Source organism: Numida meleagris, chromosome 1 (assembly GCF_002078875.1).
Source record: "Numida meleagris isolate 19003 breed g44 Domestic line chromosome 1, NumMel1.0, whole genome shotgun sequence".
NCBI classification, from domain to species: Eukaryota; Metazoa; Chordata; class Aves; order Galliformes; family Numididae; genus Numida; species Numida meleagris.
Window position 1 is genome coordinate 45,988,069 of NC_034409.1, and position 21,198 is coordinate 46,009,266.

General features: G+C 37.5%; 1 protein-coding gene across 13 annotated transcripts in view; it reads right to left on the reverse strand.

The window, feature by feature from the left end:
• NR2C1 (nuclear receptor subfamily 2 group C member 1) overlaps positions 94 to 21,198 on the reverse strand; it is a 46,890-nt gene continuing 25,785 nt past the window's right edge. For all 13 annotated transcript variants that reach the window (XM_021388878.1, XM_021388675.1, XM_021388408.1 and 10 more), the window contains 11 exons: positions 19,202 to 19,283; positions 16,045 to 16,224; positions 15,337 to 15,484; positions 15,168 to 15,255; positions 14,004 to 14,188; positions 10,249 to 10,411; positions 9,196 to 9,317; positions 6,034 to 6,173; positions 4,863 to 5,000; positions 1,175 to 1,280; positions 94 to 653 (listed from right to left, as the gene is read on the reverse strand). In XM_021388878.1, the coding sequence (XP_021244553.1) occupies positions 479 to 653; positions 1,175 to 1,280; positions 4,863 to 5,000; positions 6,034 to 6,173; positions 9,196 to 9,317; positions 10,249 to 10,411; positions 14,004 to 14,188; positions 15,168 to 15,255; positions 15,337 to 15,484; positions 16,045 to 16,224; positions 19,202 to 19,283 (1,527 nt within the window). In that variant the 3' untranslated portion in view covers positions 94 to 478. The remainder of the gene's footprint in view (positions 654 to 1,174; positions 1,281 to 4,862; positions 5,001 to 6,033; positions 6,174 to 9,195; positions 9,318 to 10,248; positions 10,412 to 14,003; positions 14,189 to 15,167; positions 15,256 to 15,336; positions 15,485 to 16,044; positions 16,225 to 19,201; positions 19,284 to 21,198) is intronic.

Below are 21,198 nucleotides of genomic sequence, written 5' to 3' on the forward strand. Positions count from 1 at the left end.
TCCACAGAAACAATGCTGTTTTCAAGATGTTCAATCATGTATTTTCCATTTAATCAGTGAGAAGAACTAGCAGCAAAACACTGAAAACACAACTCAGAGAGGAAACTTAATTTATTTGTCTAAAACACCAAACTAAGTTGAGATACCTTAGTTTAGTCAAAGCTTCTTCAGTTTCTTCACAAGCCTGGGTTTCATAAACAAATATTCCAAGTTCATCTATCTACAAAAATAGGATGGACAATTCTTGACTTTCTTCAGATATCAAGTTAATTTACAAGTCCTTGAAGATCAGATGAAAAATAGGAAGCGATCCTACATTCCTTAAGACACTCCACCGCATTTCCCAAGTGTACTGGAAAGGAGGAACACAAGTCTTCTTTAGAAAGGTGCATGGGAAGGCCTATTGCCATCTCTTGGAGACAGAGTATGCATTTACATCACCATGACTGCCATGGTACAGAATCCTTGATCACTACTTTTATACGGCATGACCAATTATTTGAGTATTGTAGTCTGCCGTCTCCATTCGCAGAATGTACGGGATGATGCTATCAATCTGAACGTTTCCAATTAGTCCCGCAAAGAATAGCTCTTCAGTAATGGCAGCGCTCATCAGCCTCAGGGCAGGCAATCGGAGAAGAAGTCTAGACAGTCTGCAAAGTAAGTTTGGCAAAAAGTTACTTTGGTCACACATTCTGTCATTATTCACAACCATGTCATCAATAAGAAAACAAAAAAATTAAGAGGGGATGATAGATATAGAAATCTGCTACACCTACTTCATGAGAGGCTTAAATAATTAGGTCAAAAATGTATTAACTTTACAGTCAGCCATTTCTTTAACAGTACCAAAAACGTGTATATATTAGTCAGTGGACTGTACAATTTTTGGACTTAGACTAAATGAAGAAATACTCCAAATAGGTGCAATTCAAAATGAAAAAATATTTCCTCTGTCTTACTTCCAATATTTCATTTTGGAAATTAATAATAAGTAGATAAATGATAATATGTATGAGTACTTAAATAATATTTTAAGTGTTCTAAAAGTCATTTCTAAGCTTTAAGAAGGTAAGAAGAAAATGTACATATTTACTACAAGTAATACTGTGCAAATCAGCATCACTGAAGCTTTGAGAAGAGAACCATCAAGTGAGCACGTAAGTTTACACACCTGTAAGTATCATCGGGATATGCTTTTGTTACATAGTCTTGGAACTCCATGTACGCCTTTTCTTGAAATTTCTCTATCTGTACCACATTTTCCAGCCCTGGGTGATCTGAAAGACACTCTACATTGTTATACCTGTCATACCAAGATGCATTAAAAGCTGTGCAGATTATCTACTTGTAAGCAAGCTGAAATGATTATTTGATAGCTGTAGCAACTTCAAGTTCTCCAACAGTTTTAATGAAGGATGCTGCTTTACCTCCTTATTTTTCTTCTCCTCTCAGCTGATGTTTTACTTTACCGTTTATAAATACAGCCAGACATTTGGAAAAGTTCAAATACGTGCAATGCTTGCAATGTTTACATCATTCCTGATACGAAACCTCTGTTCTCTGCGTCACATAGAACAGTATTGCTCCAATACGCTGGTATTTGTTGAAATACTATATGCACAAATAGCATTTGTGAGAAAAAAAAAGATAAATTGTCACAGAAAAAGCAAATAAAAGGCTATAAACTACTTGTTTCCTAAATTTTGCTGGAATAAAAGGTTGTTAATCTAACAACCTTTAGTCACATTTGGAAATTATTATCTGGTGATTCTGAACTTAATGTAAATCTGGCTTAATGTAAATATTTTACTGTCATAGTACTGTGACAAATTGTGTAATGTTATTTTTCAAAAATCAGTGCAGACGGCAGGAGGTTAGCAAGGGAAGCAACAAATTTTGAAGAGTTACTGTTGACACGCAATATATGTTGCTTCATGACGTTTCTTTTAGAGCAATGTCAGAAACAGCTAGAGGTCTACTTCCAAACCAGCAGTTGAAGACCACTGCTAGCACACTAGTAGCCACTCATAAAGATGCCAAGTCTTGTAGGCACTCCCTTGCAATCATCTCTTTGCCCAAGGCTGACTTGATACAGTCATGCAGCTGGCGTGGCACAGAAGATTTTTGTTAATCTTCAAATCTCCAGCTACGGAAGAGAGCAAATCAGCAGGGTCTACCAAAGCAGACGTTCTTACCTTAGGACTGCTGCATATGCAGTCCAGCCCCATACTCAAGCGGAGCAGTAAAATCCCTGGAATTGTAATTTCTGGCCTATGAATCATTGCCAGAATATCCCTTCAGTTCAACGTACTGCTACAAGTTTTATGACTTTCATGTATACTGTCAAGAATACTGGCTTATGAGACAATATATTGACATTAAAGCAGCTGCACATCCTTAGGAATGTGATCCTAAAACCATGTGACCTAAAGAAAACTCAGTCCAGTCACCTGACCTGATACAGGTTTTTCCTAAGATATTTGTTCTCCTACTTTTTGAATCGTCAAACGCAATTAGAAAGAAACAAGTTAACTTCAGGCTGAACAAATAAGTAAATGCTGCTTTGCTAGTGTAAGCTCTCTAAGGAAATATTTTCAGGTCTGTAACAGGATTGATTTCTTCAGTAAGGTCAACACATTCTGCCATAAATTATTTCCTGTAGAAAGCTGTACCAGTTATCAGTATAGGAATGGCATGAAAGGACTGCTTTGGGGGAAAGCAACACTTAACAGAGAATTAAATCTCCTGCAAGCATGATCTACTAAATTTAAAGGAGCAAACACCCTCCTATCCCACTTAAAGGAAGTCCCTGAGTCTGTGCAATTCAATCCTTAGCAGGAAAGAAAAATTATTAACATCTTCCATCACTCTTAATATTGAGATTAGACCCATAGTGGATACAGCTCATCGGAAAACTGAAATAGTTCCTACGCTTCATTGGACTGCAGAAGCAAACACAAAACCATGCAAAATTCTTCAAGTCATGAGGGCTGAGAGCAAGATTATGCTCTACAGTGAATATATTCAGGGTCTGATTTTTCTGAGAGATCTAGAATAAAAGAAACTCTCTGGAATATCCTCTGCGAACTTCTCATCTTTAATGGAGGGTTCTGATGTTACTTAAATGGCTTCTCATTTACTGGAAGGTCTTTAATCTCAAAAGTCTTCCAAAAGTGCAATATCAAAAAGAGAAGGAAAAAATAAAAAAAAGGGGGGGAAAAAAGAAGACGAACAAGGTTTCGTTACGCACCTAGCCAAATGTCATGGATTCGTGCTGATGCTGACACTTTCTCTGGCAGCTGTGGATACTCTTTGGAGATACCACTTACAGAAAAGATAACTTCAGTGTTCTTTTACATATGTATCAGAAAACTTGCTTAAAATTTATACTTTTTAAGTGCCCAAGCTCAAAAAGACTTTTTCACCTCAACTAATTTCTCTTGAAATGGGTGAGCTCCAACTGAATTGAAAAAGACAGCTCTTCTCAGACCTAACACATCTACAGAAGTGGCAAGAACTATCCAGCTCTCCGCCTCATCCCACACAACAGACAGACTACACTGTGACTCAGACAGCTTTTAAAAAACATTCTGATCTTTTCCACAGAACATCAGCATCTAGAAAACACAGAGCAATAAGAAGCTGCTGATGCTTTTAAAATTTTCTAATGCAGAATAGGGTAACTCGGTATTTACCTTCTAAATCTAACAGTAAAAAATTCCTGGTGATACAGAAAATACTTGAGGTTTACATATCTTTCTTTTATCAAAATATACATCTTTGTTTTTATATCAAATTCCTAAATTCTGAATGATGAATCTAAGACCTGCAGCATAAAGACAGAATATCTGAATGCCTTTACTGAAAAGATAATTCTACGATTTTCAAATAAAGAAATTTAGTTTGGTGATTATCTATAGCCTGCCTATATGTGTCACAGGACCTACTTGCTCATTCTCTGTCTTAACCAGAGAACCTTTACTTCTCCATATTGTGGACTGATCACTCAGGAGGAAAAAACAGTCATTATTTTATTTTAGCACCACTGCCTAATGAATAGCCACTAACTTCACTTACAGTACATTATGCAAATACTGACCAGAAAACGGAAATAAAAGGAACTACTATGTCTAATATTCATTTTCACTCATGTGAAATGAGGGGATATTAATTACTGTAATTTTATATGCAAGAATCGAGGCTCAGAAAGACTGTCATACATTAAAAGCACAACTTTGATTCATCTCAGTGGGAAGCACAAGAACAATACTGCTGAAAATTAAACTCCAGGCCCTCAGAAGAAGTAGCCCAGAATACAGACATACATTTAAAAGTAATAAATACGTAGCAGAGGCAAAAGCATCATCCAACTATTTTCATTAAAAGAAAAACGCTCTTCTTCCTACAGTCCTGTGTCATTCATTACACCTTCCCAGGGTCCTCAACAAGGGAGGCAGGGATTCTAAAGGTAAAAGTAGCAGCATTTAATGAAACAGAAGTGATATAGCAAAAAATAACATATATACAAATACTTCTTTGTCACTTTATTAATCTTGTCCAGTGCTTAGCAAAGCCATGACTCTCAAAACCAAAGATGTGATGTATTATGAGCAAGCTTATCTCAGTTCCCACATAGCCTACTTATCTGATGTTACTTCCCCATTTTCTAAAGCAGTTCCATCTCTTTTCCCTTTCTCTATAACCCCTTGGAAGTACATGGAAAAAAAAAATTTACCTAGAATATGCCTTTACAGAAAACAGAAAATTTTAGATACGGATTTTTAAGCCAATTTTGACCACTCAAGTCTCTGTAGTCACAGAAAAAAGAATAAAGTTTTACATTAAGAACGATTACATACCAGGACTGAAGAGTACGATTGCTTTCAAATACGCATATTCATATCCATCTAGGCAAAGCTTCACCATGCTGTTACAGAACTCTTGCAGTTTGAAGATGTGCTCCATTACTAGTTTTCCTCTGTCTGTTGGCAGCTTATCTGAGTTGACACACACATAAAATACAAAAACCCCAAAGTCAACATGCATGCAAAAGTGTAGCCATGTTGGAATTTCTAAAACATTCATCACTTAAAGTAGATTCAAACAGCAGAAAATCTATGCCATCTATGAACTCTATCCACTAGATCTGAATAATCTTTACACCAACAATTACTGCTACTAAAATTTCCAATAATCAGAGGTGGACTACAGCTCAGAATGAAAAAGGAAACAAAAGGTTACTTGTCAGTAAAGAAGAATGCAATGCTATTGCAGATCTATGCTGTACATCTGAGAGCCAGGTGCTGTACTGCATTCATCAATGGAGTAGGTCAGTATACATTTGCATAGGTTACTTTAGTGGGTGCGAGCATAGTGAGGTGCTACATTCCAGCAGTGGTGACAGCAACGTAGTAGAGAAGCCACGTTCCAGACAGCCACGCAGCTTATTACAAGCGCAGTGCACAAGCTGTTCATCGCTGGCAAAAACACACAGCTAACGGTGGTGCCGGTGTTGAAAAATAGTGTTTGTAGCTGATAATTTGCTCTATCAGTGTTATTGTGCTCTGCGTATCTGTTGTAGCGTCCACGGAAATAAATAGGAGGCATTACTTTCAGAGCGACCTACATATACACATAAGTATATAAGCCAAATTATTTAAAGGGATTACATCACAAAGGTGGCGTGTGGCTGCTGCTTCACAGCTACAATTAGCAAGGACAGCTGGGTTCTCCTTTATACCCTAGGTAGAGAGGAATCATATTCACAGCACACCTGTGTTCTTCAAGTTGATGCTGCCTGAAAGACTCCTATTTTGAGTGATGTATCCTAACAGAACTACAGAATACTGCTAGATATCACACACAATTATAATGATTAACAAAAAACATTCTGTTTTCTATTATTTTGTTTCAATTCTGTTAACTTCCACGAACAGTATATTTTCATCAACAACTGATGGATAAGTGATAAGCTTCTGCTCAGTTCCAACCTTAAAAACCATCTGTGAACGTGCTCAGCCAGCACCTTACCTTGCTGTAAGCTGTCGTGAAGGTGATTAACAAACGCAGCTAATATAGTTGCCACATTCATGACTTGTGAGCACTGCGCAAGACCAAGTGTAAAAAGTTCATTCCAGCAGGCTTTTACTAATGATATGCTGTTATCCTGTCTATTAAATTAAAAAACACAACAATTGCGCTTAATGAAACCAGTCACTTACTTTAACACGGTTTTTCAATTTCATTGAAGAAGAACACTTCATAAAACATTCATCTGATTCAACCACTGCAGCCAGTACCAAAATGAAGTCCTGCATCAAAAATATTCCTATTTGCATGCTAGGATGAAATTGCCTGTTTTAAGTGAGGTTTGTAACAAAATCACTTTCCTTTTAATGTCTGATCTCTACCACAAAAGCAGGCTGAAATTACACTAAATGACAACTGCCTAGGCGTGCTGCATCATTTCCATTGTGCTCACTTTCTCAGGATTTACACTAATTTTAAGTAACATTTACACGCCTCGATAAAAACAGCTTGCATCGTTCCTGCATTGTGGATGTAGAACAGACTCAAAAGTCTTATTTTACATTTTCAAAACATGAAATCTCACAGGCTGGAGAAACAGAACACGTGAGATCAAGTTTCTGAGCTTCCTGACTGAAACCTTCCGTCTCCCTTTCACATCTGGAATCAGATAAGAAATAGACTTCAAAGTATATAGAGAAATCATGAGGATTTGTTTGTTGTAAGAATTAGTCCTCGAATTAAGTTTCACACGTAGTCAATATTATTTTTTTATTTAAATCAAATGTTGAAGCTTAAAATTAGGTCTATTAATTCAGGCAGTTCTGTATCGGTAACATAACTTTCAGTAATGCCAAGCATCTCTAGCTTGCTGAGCTTACAAGAGCTCAGGACATTAAAAAGGAAATCCTACCCCTGAGGAGTCAAATTCAGGTACCACATTTCACAGTTTTAGCTAGTAAATATAAATAATGGAAAGTTAAAAGAAGCACGAGACCTATCAGAGAGGAAAAGCTTATTAAAGCTAGGATTTTAATTAGAAAAATACAATGGAATTTTCAAGAATGTTAATGTAGTCTTCAAGAAGATTTCGTATGATTTACTGCAATACTACTAATACACCAAATGACAGATCAATGTAGACTTGTCCTGTGTAGGACACAGAGAGCTTATCTTATCAGAGTATTTTCTCTCTCCTCTTATGGCAGGTATTCCCTACATCATACAGCTTCTACAAGTATTTGTTACATCCCCTTTCATCTCCTGCCAAAAGGGCTATGCTGAACTACAGTGAAAATAGAGCATAGTGACTACTCAGCTGGTATGTGGCTCATGTGTGTACATGAAAGTATGATCTAAAACAACTTCATGGACGCTCATACTTAAGTTGAATCAGTCAGCTCTGCTCTAAGTAGCCTCAAAACACAAAGTGGCTGTAAACAGCTCGACTGACATTTCAGTAGGAATTTCTGTTTCCTACTGACGTAGTGTGTCAAAGACAGCCATCTCACTGAGACTAAGGAAACCAGTGCTTGAGGAGGGAACCTCTTGGCCACAATTACCTATCTTCCTTCCAAAACAATTATTATGGTTTGGTTTTGGCTCATCAACTACTCTCAACTACTACTTCCTTTCATTTAAAAATCTGTAATGAGTCACTCTTCTAAAAGTTAGAATTATACAGTGCATAATGTGCTGAACTTTGAAAAGCATCAGCAATTTCAAATAAACCTCCACTCAAAAAACAATGTTAAGATTTTCAGCCCTTCAAAAGGAAAATGGTTAAATGGTATTTAAAATACTATTGCCCACGATCTTGACTGGGACTGAAAGTGCTAGCACATAGGTGAACATTAACACAGGTGCTGAGGCAGCCTACTCCTCCCTTGGCTTATTCAAACAAATATATTGGGAAGTAACATGTTTAGAAAAAATGTAGATTTTCTACGCTCATTTCTTCTTGTTGTTTTATACAGACTGATCTTTTGTATGTTCTATTTAAAAAAAAAACAATTTGCTGTTGCAACACTACTTTGCAATATCTGTGTTACTAAAAAACCTTAAAAAATGTACAGTGATGTAGCTCATCATGTTAGTTTGCTAAGTATTTTCAAGTTCTGCAGCAACAATATATTTGCCCGCTTTCCTCCCCTTGCCATTGTTCAGTTTTATAGAACTTGACTCCTCTTCAAAATACAGGTTTCAATTATACACAATACACTACTTAAAACAATGTAGAATAATTTGGCTTAAACATCTAAATAAATACAGATCATCCATGCTCTGCCAAGATTCCTAGTAAAAGGGACAATCCCTCACTATAAACAGGAATTCTCTTTGCTGCCACCATCAGATGCTATTTTGATACTAAACTAAAGAAAAACACAGTAGATCCTGACCTACTGTGGAACATAAGATGATGTTGTACTCCCTTTGTATCACGGCTGATTGTAACAAAGCCAGTTTATTGGATGACAAATCTTGATGGCTTCTGAAAGTAATAAGAATCACTTTTCCTCACGCTGACTTGAGATCTTTTTTCATGATGATCAGCAACATACTACCACATTCAGCTTCAGAATTTTTAGTGATACACCAAATTCTGCTTATAAAAAGAGAACGTTAAACAAACTGTAAAGAGAATAACAACAATTACTTGCTGGCTACAGCAACAATTTGGTTTTGAAAACTAAAACAAATTTGCAACTAAACAACTTAGGTTCAGCAAGCATTCAGGATTAACTTAGCATGTTGTTCATATTGTTTATTAAATGCAAAATTATTACTAACTCACCTATAAAGATAGCAGCATTTGGAGCTCCAGAAAGGAGCTTCACTTTGATGACTGACAAGCATCTTAAGTTCAGGACGTGCTATTCAAAAATGATAGGAAGTCCTATTTACTGAAAATTTATTAAAGAAGGGCAGCGAGCAGGCATTTGATCATTATGAATCTACCTCCTTTTTCTTCCAAACTCAGCCAAGTACTTGAAGTGAAGCTAGGAATCATTTTGATTGAGTGAATTTACCATTGTGTTTAAGATCTATAGAACAGTTTTAATAAATTGGTTTATATCTTAAAAAGTCCTCGAAGATGACAGTACAAATAACAAATTAAAAAGCATGTAATCACAACACGAGCAAATAGGGTAACTGAACACCTACCCTAAAGCTTGGAAGGATGGAATGGAACGTGCCCAGTGCATGGACAAGAAAAGCAACCTGGAGGCAGTCTCGCAGATATAGTGAACGTTCAGATATTCGGGCATAGGAGAAGGCATGGTGAGCTGACACAAAACAAAAAAAAGTGCAAGTCAGTTGTTTTGCTTTCTCTGCATGAAACACAATAAGAACAATCACTTTCAGGGTTAAAGGGGAAAAAAAGTAACATTATTTTTTCAGTAAACATGAGGCAATCCTGAAATAAAATTGAACAACTGCTTCTTTTTTCTCCTTACTAGCCACACTGTGATATCCTGAAGAGACTACAAAGCAACCAAAACAGTACAATTTTTTAATCTCAACTTAAAGATTTATGTCTGGGACACATGGAGATGAAGAATCCCCCCAAAAACTCAACTTTTAAGACAATCTGTACAGAAGCTTTAGAAGAACCGCTGCAATTAGAACGAAGTAGCTTCCAGTATATAGAAAAGCATGTGGAATATACAAACACAATGACACCACCACTTTCACTTGCGTACCTGAAGGAAGGAGGATTTGACCTAAAACGTTATCCTCAGAAATCACAGCTTCTAACAGAATTTAAAACAAAACTGACATTTGCATTAGAAATATATTTGAGTGACCACAGTGTGCTGTTGAGAGGCAAAGTTTAATGCAAACTCAAGTTTTCAGATGAGCAAGCTTTCTGATTTGTCCTTGAATAACGTGATAATGAAAAATAAAGAGTAATTTCTGCTTGTTCACAAAACAAGGCACTTCTCCATGTAAATCCCTTTGCACTGATTATCTCGTATTTTTAAGGTAAGAAGCAGTAAAACAAACAGTGCTACTGAAATGCTGAGGAGAGCTGCTCATTTTCCCAAGCATACAGCCAACTAGTGAACAAAAAGCAGTGCATTCAGCAGCAACGAATGGCAACACCTGAACAGTTGCTCTTCTGAGAAATTCAAAAGATGACTTAATCAGATCACTGATTTGTATTACGACGCTAAAATGGTTAGAAATAGCCAACAATAAAAAAGTATTACGTACCCTGAATGCTACGTGTGCATCACTGAGTAGGGGCCCCTCTATTTCAACGATATTCATGCTTGTTTCTCCACCAACGAGCTGTACGCTGGCCTCAGCGCTGTCAGAGTTCTGGCACGCTGCACTCTCTCCAGGATTTAACGCTTTTGCAAGAGTATCAAATGCCCTGTAAGGTCAAGAAAAATAAAAGGAAACAAGAAAACTTCATCTTAGAGAACATTTCAATTTAGGAGGAACCTGCACACCTGAAACCAGTAGTTAGAAGTCTGCTTCAAATAAGCAGATTCGGAAAATATAGGATGGTATCACACTTTTCCTGCCACTCTACCAAATAAAGTTCCTGAAAACTCCAAGTTACACTGTCTCTGAAGCAGTAAAATTAGCAGCAGATCCTGTTCACACTAGTTGCCAACAAATTCACAGTTTTGACATACTGACTGCGCTGCTGAATCACAGTTTGTCTTTTGAAATCTCTTAAGCAATGTTTACTGAGAGTGCTGGCATGAGCATTTTAAGCACATAAAGATCAGACTGCTGATAAAACAACTACTGCCTGTGTAAATTCTGGAGATTTTTGCTGCTAAGAAGCACAAGAAGGAGGAATAAGCTTCTGCAAGTAATCAGTTATGGTTAAGTTATTCAACATAATTTGAGAAAACAACCTCTCCATATGTGAGAGAAAGCACTCACATAGATTCAGTACCATTCTGAGCATCCCCTGATGTGAGGCAGTGATTTCCTGTGAAGACCAAGGCATGAGCACTAACGTTGCCAGGGGACGCAAGAACAAGCACAGACGTATGGCTCTATTTCCCTGCTTGATAGCACATCCACTTTGTGCACAAACACACCTGAGAAGCAAAACTGACCTATCTACAGATGCAGCCTTGATTACTGCCGACAGGCAGATGACATACCCTGAGAACAGTACCATTTGTACAGTGTCACATGAATATCTCAGGTGGACGTCTAAAAACTTTACAAAAGCTGGCTGTAAGTGTGCATGACTCTCAATTTGAATAGATATGCTTTTGCCACAGAATCTAAAATTACTGATTTAACGTCCAATCAAAATTCCTGATTTATGAAGTAGAACTTTACCTACCTTCTCTTCTTCCATACTCCTTCGCCATTTAAATTTAATAATACATTAAAAAATAAAATCTAAGTGCTTATTGCGTTCAATATAACCATTTACAACCTAAAGAAACAACACAATACTTGTTGTCTTAGGTGATGGTAAATGAGCTGGAATGGTTTTGGGTCCTACCCTAGCCTGCCCACCTTTGTGCGTACACAGGAGGGAGATTGGGGCACGCACAAGTGGGCACCACAGCTGTACCCAGGAAGCTTTCTGTCTCAAATATGTCACAGGTGGGCATAATGGGAAGGCACTCAGGGGTAAGCTCTGAAGTTACATGATCTGTCTCCTGTAAGGAAATCTTGAGTTTCAGGTCCTGCGTGGCTCCCTCTTGGCAGCCTTAGGTACAATAGGCAAAACCAGCAGCTCTGTGGCAGCTGCTTAAGAAAAAGAAGATCTCTTCAGAGCTCTTGCATGTAGCAGGGTCAGAAATGTAAGCCAGGAACAAGACCTTTCCCCAGTAGGTAATGTTATATGTCTCTGTGTATTATTCTAGTTTAGGTTAAACAGTCCTTTTTAAATGTTTTGGGCATGTACACTCCATAACCACATCTTGCCCCATCATACTTTGTTTCCAGCTTACTCTTGAAAGTAAGGTGTCAAAGACTCTTCTACCTCCTGCGTCCTAAACTTGCAGAAGAAAGCCTGCAGAAGTTGAAGTTCCATTTCCTAACAGCTCTACGCTGTAGGTTCCCCTTCAAATGTTATGCTTCAAAATGAACAATGGCTGCAATGTAAAACACTAAGGAAAAGAGAATCCAGACTAGGGCTTGCCTTGAAGTTACAGAAACAATGCTCACAAAGTAAGAAAAAACGTACAATCAGCACTGAAATATGTGGTACTGATACTCTCTGTTAGAAACAACTTTGGTTCTCTTTTCCTTGAGCTCAGTCGCAGACATGTAACAGGACTTCAGCTCAGCTGTAAGACACAAACATTGCTAATGAAGCCACCAGAGGACAAAGCATGTAACGTTATAATATAAAAGCAGAATACTTGAAACAAAGTTATACACTAAATTTGCGCCAGAAAAACTGAAAGCTTAACTACTACTACTGTGTCTGCAAGCAACAGAATGTAACAGAATGCATGAAAAACACTGATAGATAAAACCTGCTTCTTGAAATCCCTTAAACTCATTTTCTTCAGTACACATCTGTGTCTACAATATCAAGATGGCACAAGGCCTGGCAAGGAAATCAAAGATGGGATAAAAGACGTACTTTCTGCTTGGGTAATGACTTCCCTTTCACGGGAGTATTTGAACTGAAAGCCCCTGCTGGAAATCTAAGAGGTAACTCACTAGACAAGAGCTCATCTATGCTGAGTCAGAGCTCTGTCACGCCCTCTGGCTGAGAGAACTCAACGGCTTTTCACAGATAGATTTTTAAAGCTGAACAAAAGCAAGCACCTGGAAGTATCAGGAAACAAAGAAATGAAAGATTATCATGTAACCTTACTATTAACTGCACCTTTTTGAACAGCCGTATGATGTTTATCAGCACAGCATAACAGTACTCATTACACTGCATATTATTTACTTAGGAGAACACAGCAGAGGTCCAGCTATATTAAAGGTCACATCAACTTTATAAGCAGAACATATGAAGAAAGGAGCAGAACAAATGCATTGTGCTTGACATTACACTGAATAGGAGAGAGAAATACAGGGGAAACCATGTATTTTGGGTCAGTACAAACTGCTTCATTACACACCAATCTTTTTTTTCTTTATCGATTTATTCTACATATGTATTTTCAATACCACATGTATAATACAGATGGAGTGTAAAGGAATACTTCTGGGACAGCTGTCAGAAGCCTGCATGGAGTGACAATCAAGAAGAACATGATTCTCACTGAAGGAATAAACAAGGAAGTACTATAAAAGATACATCCCCTATATGTTGAGTTAAAACCTGTGCAAGACAGAAATTTTTAAATACATAACAAATGTATTTGTATCGGCAGTGAACATTCTTTGAGTTTTCCTGTCTCAAAATAAAATGCTTTTCAAACTTTTAAGGCAGTTGACACGTAGGAGTAATAAACTACTTACACACAGATGAGATCTTCAAGAAACAGTTTCCCTTAGTACTAAGAACATAGTACAAAATGTAATACATCTTATTCTTACCTTTTAGTTGTCCTTAACATCAGCTGAAAGATTTTTGTTGAAATTCACAGAATCACAGAATCTCCCAAGTTGGAAAGGACCAACAAGAATCATCGAGTCCAACTCCTGGCTCCACACAGAACCACCCAAAATCAGACTCTGTGTCTGAGAGCGTTATCCAAATGCTGCTTGAACACCGTCAGTTCAGGGCCATGCCCACTGTCTCAGGGAGGCTGTGTCATGCCCACCACCCTCTGGTGAAGAACCTTTCCCTGATATCCAAACTGAACAAGCAACTAGAAGTATTTTTTTGTCTCTAACTGAACTTTCTTATGATTTCCTTTGGAAAAATCTTACAAGATTGATCTTAACATCTTGTGCTGTTACTACTATTATTTTTAATGCAGACAAATCACCTAAACTATGATGATGTAATTAACGTTCTGAACTGACAGAGACATTCTTGATAAGAGTAATATTTCAAGTGGAACATGCTTTACCTTGTAACATCACTACTTCCTTGTTCTTCTTGCTGGAGTTCCGGTAATGATCCATCTCCATTACTTAAACTCTCAATCATAGATAGCTCGGTACTGCTTTGTGACATATCTTTGGATTTACTGAGGTTTGCTAACGATGTCACCACGTTTGCCAGTGTACTTAAGTCTCCCTGACAGGCTTCAACCTAAGGGAAAAATATAGCTTTTAATTCTTTCTCATTGGCAGTAGATAACTTGCAACAGAAGACTCTAACTTCTACACTAATGAAGAACTGAGCTTGAGAATAGACCTGTTACAAAATTATTATTTTCAGTAAATGAGTAATCATCATGCAGCAGTTAGACACTTCTAAAATATGAAATATTTAGACATTTGGTTTTACAAGTAACAGCTACCCATTGCTTTCAGAAAGAATGCTACAGATAGCAAGCTACAGGGAGAACTTTTAGCCCCTCCACTCACTAGTCCATCATTGGGACTACAAGACTGCACTAGATCTTATTTTTACCATCTTCCTTCCTCACGTAAACAAGAAAGTAGTAAAATTTTGCAGACAGAATGAGGCAAAATGCACAAAAACAGTATGAGGTGATTTAGCATCAGCTAGAAAAATACAAAAGCTTCCTACTGTGTGTATGTAGGGAAATAATCACATCACTTTAGTGGATCAGTACCCGTAACACAATAGAAACAAAGGAAAGCCAGCTCAGAAATACGTCAGAAACAAGATCACTACTGAGACAGCTCTCATTAGCTTTGGAAAAAAAAAAAAAAAGAAAAACAATATAGGGGAATAAAACCTAGCAGTATTTATGAAATGCACTGTGATAATGCCATTGCCATGTGAGATTTTGCAAATGCCTTACTCTGTTTGAACCAAAAAACCTTCAAGTGTCAGGACTGTCAAATACAAAGAAAAATAAAGCTGCCCTTCAAGCTGTCTAAAAGGAGGGAGGCATTTACTTTGTAGAGCTTTTTGCATTCTTACTATGGAGGGCAAACATTCTTTTGATAAGAAGTCACCTGCAACACTGGGCAATGTTTTAAAAAATGAATTTATCAAAAGAAAAGTACAGTGGAACAGAACAACCTTCCATCCCTACGTACACTATTAGAGCAAGCAAATCAAAAGCACTTAATACATCGGTCACGTCATCATATACCTTATCTGGAGTCATCAGCACCGTAGGCTCGCTTTTAATTCCAGACTGAATGTTAACGAACATTCCTGATTCCAACAGACCTGTTGACCTGACACAAAATAGCACACACTTCAGTTCCGGGGTGATTTCAAGAAACAGAGGCAGCTGGTCTAGAGTAGAATCCATTTACCTTGCTGTTTCATTGTCTGTTACAAAAGTTGGAGTTGCAGCTAACGGGCTGCGAAGATCCTTCCGAATGTAGATCTTTTCTGTGGAAGCTGCGCAGTTGGAAGATTTTTCTCGTGACACTTCAATAGGTTTCCTCTCACACTGCACAGCTAATAAAACAGCAGGCAAAACTATTAAGTCACATCACAAATTACAGTCTAAGAAATGCTTCTTATTTTTGTCCTTTTTACTTACCCTTCCGTTTTAATAACAATTTTGAGTGTTTACGGTTGTAACTCAGAAAAAAACAGCCTAACCAACCGACTTACACGTTGGCTAAAAAAACAGCATAAGTGCTTGATGGATTCTTAATGAAGTAGTCTAAGCTGTGGAAATTGTGACAAGAAGGTAGAGGGATTCAGAAAGTTCAGTAGCTTAATATATACACAGAAAAAACTGAACTGCGATATGTAAGAACCGGGCATAGAGACATTTGCAGCCTGGAAACAATTCATTCTCTTTTACTACACACAGTGGACTAAGTTTATCAAGCACAAAACACGCCTGAAAACATTTCAGAGTCCTGGTAATACCAGAATTGCACAACTCCTTCAAGGAAAAAAAACCCATGACTTAAAACTATAAAAATCAAGAGAAACTATCCATCTATCCTAATAAAAGAAAACACACACTTTGTAGCACAAATTTTAACACAGTTTTGCAGACTTACAATCTTGTTTCATTCCGAAGGCGATGCATCGCTGCAGCCGACAGTACTGACAGCGATTCCGGTGGTGTTTGTTAATGACACAGTCCTTCGTTCCTCGGCACGAATACACCAAATTCTTGCGGATGCTCCTTTTAAAGAATCCTTTGCAACCCTCACAAGTTACTGCTCCATAGTGACGTCCTGGTTTCAGAATAACACAAATTACAATGTTAATTTTACGTTGTAGTACCTCTTCTTTAGACATTTTCTTTTCTCAAAACACTCTTGCTTTTCTCCATAGGTGACAGACTTTCAAGCACAACAATTGGCTACAGTACAACAAAAATATGAGAGAAACATACTTCTAGTTTAAAGCACTTCACCAGGATACGTTTCTCAAAAGGACGAACAACCAAGTTGCTCATTAAGTTCTTGCTGAACCTCCTGACAGCAGTGTTAAAAAAGCTAAGAGAACAAGTTAGCAACAACACAGAATAAACTCTGAATGTATACATTCTTTTCCATTTTTTTCAATTCCCCTAGGGTCAAGCCCTGCTATTGCTCATTACAAATTCAGCTGTATAAATGTTATGATTATAGCCAATGGAAATATGGAAACTGCAAACATCGTATTTGACAGCAGTAAGTAATCACTTTAAAGCTCTGCTTTCACCTTTCACTTTCCTAACAGATAATTCTTTGTCACTAGTTCTTTCAGTAAAACTCTTACATGAGAGAAGTAATATATCTAAAACCGATTTTTAAAAAAATCTGTTCAGCAGTGAATTTTATAATACTAACATATAGAAATTGCTAGGATGTATTACAGAAAAAAGTCAAGTTTAATTATTTTCCAGAAGTAAATTGTTTTGATTCTACTACAGCACAAATTATTACTAAAACGCTCAAGTCCTGATTAAGGCATACTTGACAATTCCAACAGTGACGAGTCTATGATCCCAAAAAAAAAGAATTTAAACCCAAATCACCAACGAACACTCAAAATACATACTGCGGAAGCATCAAGGCTGTGCTTTGAACTGTGTAGGGCATGGTACAGAAATGCATTTCAGATACGAACTAATTTAAGGGAAAATATATTTTTGGATTATTTCCTCATTCCTCTCAAACTTTTCTCTAGATGCGCCAATCCTATCTGCCTGAAGTTTCTAGAAATTCTGGTTTCTAGGTTTCCTAGATTCCCTCACCAGAACCATATTAGTGTAGGACTAAATGTGAAATGTACAAAGCATCATATAAAAAATATCCCTAAGCATAACATTTTAATGGCAGCTGGGCTGGTGAATAAGTATTCACATATATCTGTATTGGTAATATCCATCCCGCAAAGTACCCGGGCTGCTTCTTAAAGAGGCACAGAATTGTTTGAGATGGAAGGAACCTTTAAAGGCCACCCAGTCCAACTCCCCTGCAATGAGCAGGGACACCTACAGCTGATCAGGGTGCTCAGAGCCCCTCCAGCCTGACCTTGGATGTCTCCAGGGATGGAGCATCCACCACCTCTCTGGGCAACCTGTGCCAGTGCCTCACCACCCTGACTGTAAAACACCTTTTTCCTTATAGCCAATCTAAATCTCCCCTCTGTAGTTTGAAACCATTTCCCCCCATCCTATCACAACAGACCCTGTTGAAGAATCTGTCCCCTCTTCACCTGCTCTTTAATGCAGCTTCTCGCACTCAGTTTGGAGGGGTCTGCAAAGCAGTTTGTGTAATACTTCTTGCTGCATAGGAGGCACCTCAGAACCTACAGCCGCTCAGGAAAACATGGCACTGCCCAAATTCACTACCAGAGCTCAGATCCACAGGTCAGGCCAAAATGAACGGCTCCTGGGATGACCTGCCTCTCATGGCATACTCCAGCCCTCTACTGGGGATCCATAGGAGCTCTCCCAGCTGGAGCACACAGCCAGATCTTATGTTTAACTTGCCATCTTACACCTTATGTTTGGCAGAAATTTCTTTTGAGATGGGTGAAATCTGACATACGTTTAGAGGAGCTATAATTTTAAGCTAAATTTAGCTTCAGTAGAAAGTTTTTAGATGATTTTATTTTCTAAACAGTTTGTGCTACATCCTACTGGCTTTCACGATGAAATCCTAATGTTGTCTACTTCCCTTCCCTGCCCTCCGTTCCCACTGCTTCCCAAAAGGAAGTATTTAATTGCAGTTATCACATTTTGATATTATTACTGGAGGATCATCAGAGTTCAACCAGATAAACCATAAGAATTTTCTGAGGGAGCAATCATTTCCCCGCTTAGCCTAATTTCAGCTAAATAAGTAAAGAACCAAGTTAGCATCTCATTCCTCTTACACTGCATTACCTTCTGTAACAAAGTGAAAAGAAAAAGGAGCTTTCAGCTCTCCCTTTTAAGAAAGGCAAGGCACCGTCTCAGTAATTTCAGCTCTGACAGATTTGAAACACCTGGTGGCAGGCACACGTGCAAAAGCAATGTGAGAGACAGGTGGAAAAGCATCAGAGTTCTCCAGCACAGAACTCCCAGCATACTTCCTTCCAATCTCTTATTATCATTACGCAAAATTCAGTGCGTGAAAAATTTTTCCTCCATTAGCGCTTTATTTTGACAATATATGAAAACACTGTTTATTTTTAACTGGAACTATAATGCATTTTTGCAATTTTAATAATGGCTTTTCAAAGAACTAGCCGTCCCACAGAAATCTCACATTAGCACTTTTTTCACACACCTACAATGTCTTCCTTACCTGTTGGTTTCATATTTTAAGTAATTAAAAGGTTTCTCACCTGTTTCTGACTTGACAACAATAACATAGTTCATTGCATGATCTCCTTTTAAGTAACAAAAAGCTCATAACAGCAAGTCACCTAAGCCATTTTTTCAGCCAATTTTTACAATACAAAATAAAACGTATTAGCCTAAGGAAAAAAAGGCAAAAATTATCTGGTAGAAAACATACTGAAATTCTAATGTAACACAGAAGTAAACATGTCCCACCCGCAGGCATTAGAGTAACATTTAGTTTAATTCTCTGCTAAAAAAAGTAGTCTATCTTTTCTGTTTGTGTAGGTACATACATATATTTATATGTACGCAAACTGTTACATCCCTCAAAAAGAACTTTAAACTGCTTTAATAAAATTGCACTGCCTTATTAAAAAAAAAAAGTGAAATACCTGATGCCTTGTCTCCACACACAACACACAGATCAAACACTTTATTTAGGGCCTGCTCATTGGGAGAGTTGTCTGTTAAAATCTGAAAGAAAGTAGAAAATAATGCCATTTTTATTTTTCTCACCGTCAAGAAATATCAGAATAAATCAAGTTTGTGACTTCTCCTAAGATAAGGGACCAAATCAACAAATGATGAGGTTTTCTTGACTACGTTTTACAGTCTTCACAGACACAAAAGAGCTGAGCTACCTGCCATGCACTGTGCTCCTACTGGATGGGACCTACGTTTTACCTGTAATGTTTCCAAAAAGATTTCAAGATTTCATTTTATTTAAATACTACCTCTGCAAAACAGGCTGACATTTTCAAAATCATTTATCCTCCGCATACTCATTTTGTTGAATACATACCTTTTGTTGAATTCTGTACTTACATTCTAATGGCTTAATCATAGTATGAAAGAGGCAAAAGCATTAAAAAAATGCCACATAGAGGCTGTTATTTCTACATTCATTGTCAATTCCTTTTTTTAATAATAGATACAGATGGTGGACCAATAGAAAATGAATTCTAAACAGTACCATTAATTATCAAGTGGTATATGCTTTGGTCTTCAGGAACAGTTTGACATTATGACTGCATTCATGTCTTACTCATTTTTCTGTGGCACCTGAAAAGCTTCATTAAGCACGTCAGAACCACAGCTCCACAAGGCAGGCACTATGGCCTTCTATTTGACCTTAAAAAGATCCATCCCACTGAGATAAACAAAATGTAGAAAAATAATCAACGTAAGAAAAGAACCCAAAGGATCACAACAATGAGCAGCAAGCAAATATCATCTTGACAATAACGTAAAGTGGAAAACAGCACATTCTTCTGATTAAAAAGTGATATAATCTAGAAATGTTATGAGTTTCTAACTTCTACAGCATCTTAATGGGAAGTCTGACACCCTCATTCTTGCTATGCTTATTCAAAAGAGGCCCTCTGATAACAAGAAGGGTAACTTACAGGAAGAGAAAGTAGCTTATTTTCCAAAGAGAGTATTAAGCAATCACTCATTTGGAAAATAGCACAGGCTTATATAAGGGGACGTTTAACAAGTCTATCTCTTTCTAGTTTGCCTTTATTAATAACACTGTCTCAGAAATTCACCTATTAAGGCTTTTTTCAATATAACATCTTCTTAAGAAAAATAGTCATGACGAGTTAAAAGAATGTTAACTTTTCATTTTGTTCTAATTCCCATTATTATTGCCATACATGTTCATGACCTTAGATAAAATAAGTAAACAAACAGTAAGTCCTTCCATAGATGAAACCTGCCCTGAAGCTGTAAGTTCCACGTAAGGAAGGACTATGGAATTTGGCCCAGGAGGAGATAAAAATCCCAGACACACAGAGCTCACCAACTGACTTCAAATATGTAGAATAAGACTTGTTTATTAAGATGAAGAGCCACTGAAGGTGGAACAGATGATGGAAGAAAGAGTCTTGCAAAGTGTCAATGTAAAGATAAGATGCAATAAAGGAGAGATTTTCTGCATAGTAAATGAATGGGCATTTCAAGCGAAGGCTACAGAAGAATGATGGAAAAGGCAAAACTGCAGATGAAAGACTGGTTAGGACAGAAAGTATGAAAGAGCCCAAGGAATGTGGAGTTGAAAAACACATTAATGGCACTGGCTTTTATCCCCGCTGAAGGTCAGTGAAATACAATCTCTGCAACTATAAACTAGCTGACAACAGAACAATCTAACCGAAGTGAGAGCACATTCCATTGTTTCTCAGTCCCTCCTGTGTTGCCCAAAATGTACAATCAGAACCACAGCTTCTAATTTTTTGTCCAGACTACCCCTCTACCTCAGTCTTTACATCAGTGTGGCACACTTCTCGTCTTTTAAATTCTCTCTGAAAATAACTTTCTTTTGAGGATTACCTCAAATCACACCCCACTGGTTTATAGTTTTGTTGAGGTGTACCTAAAACACAAG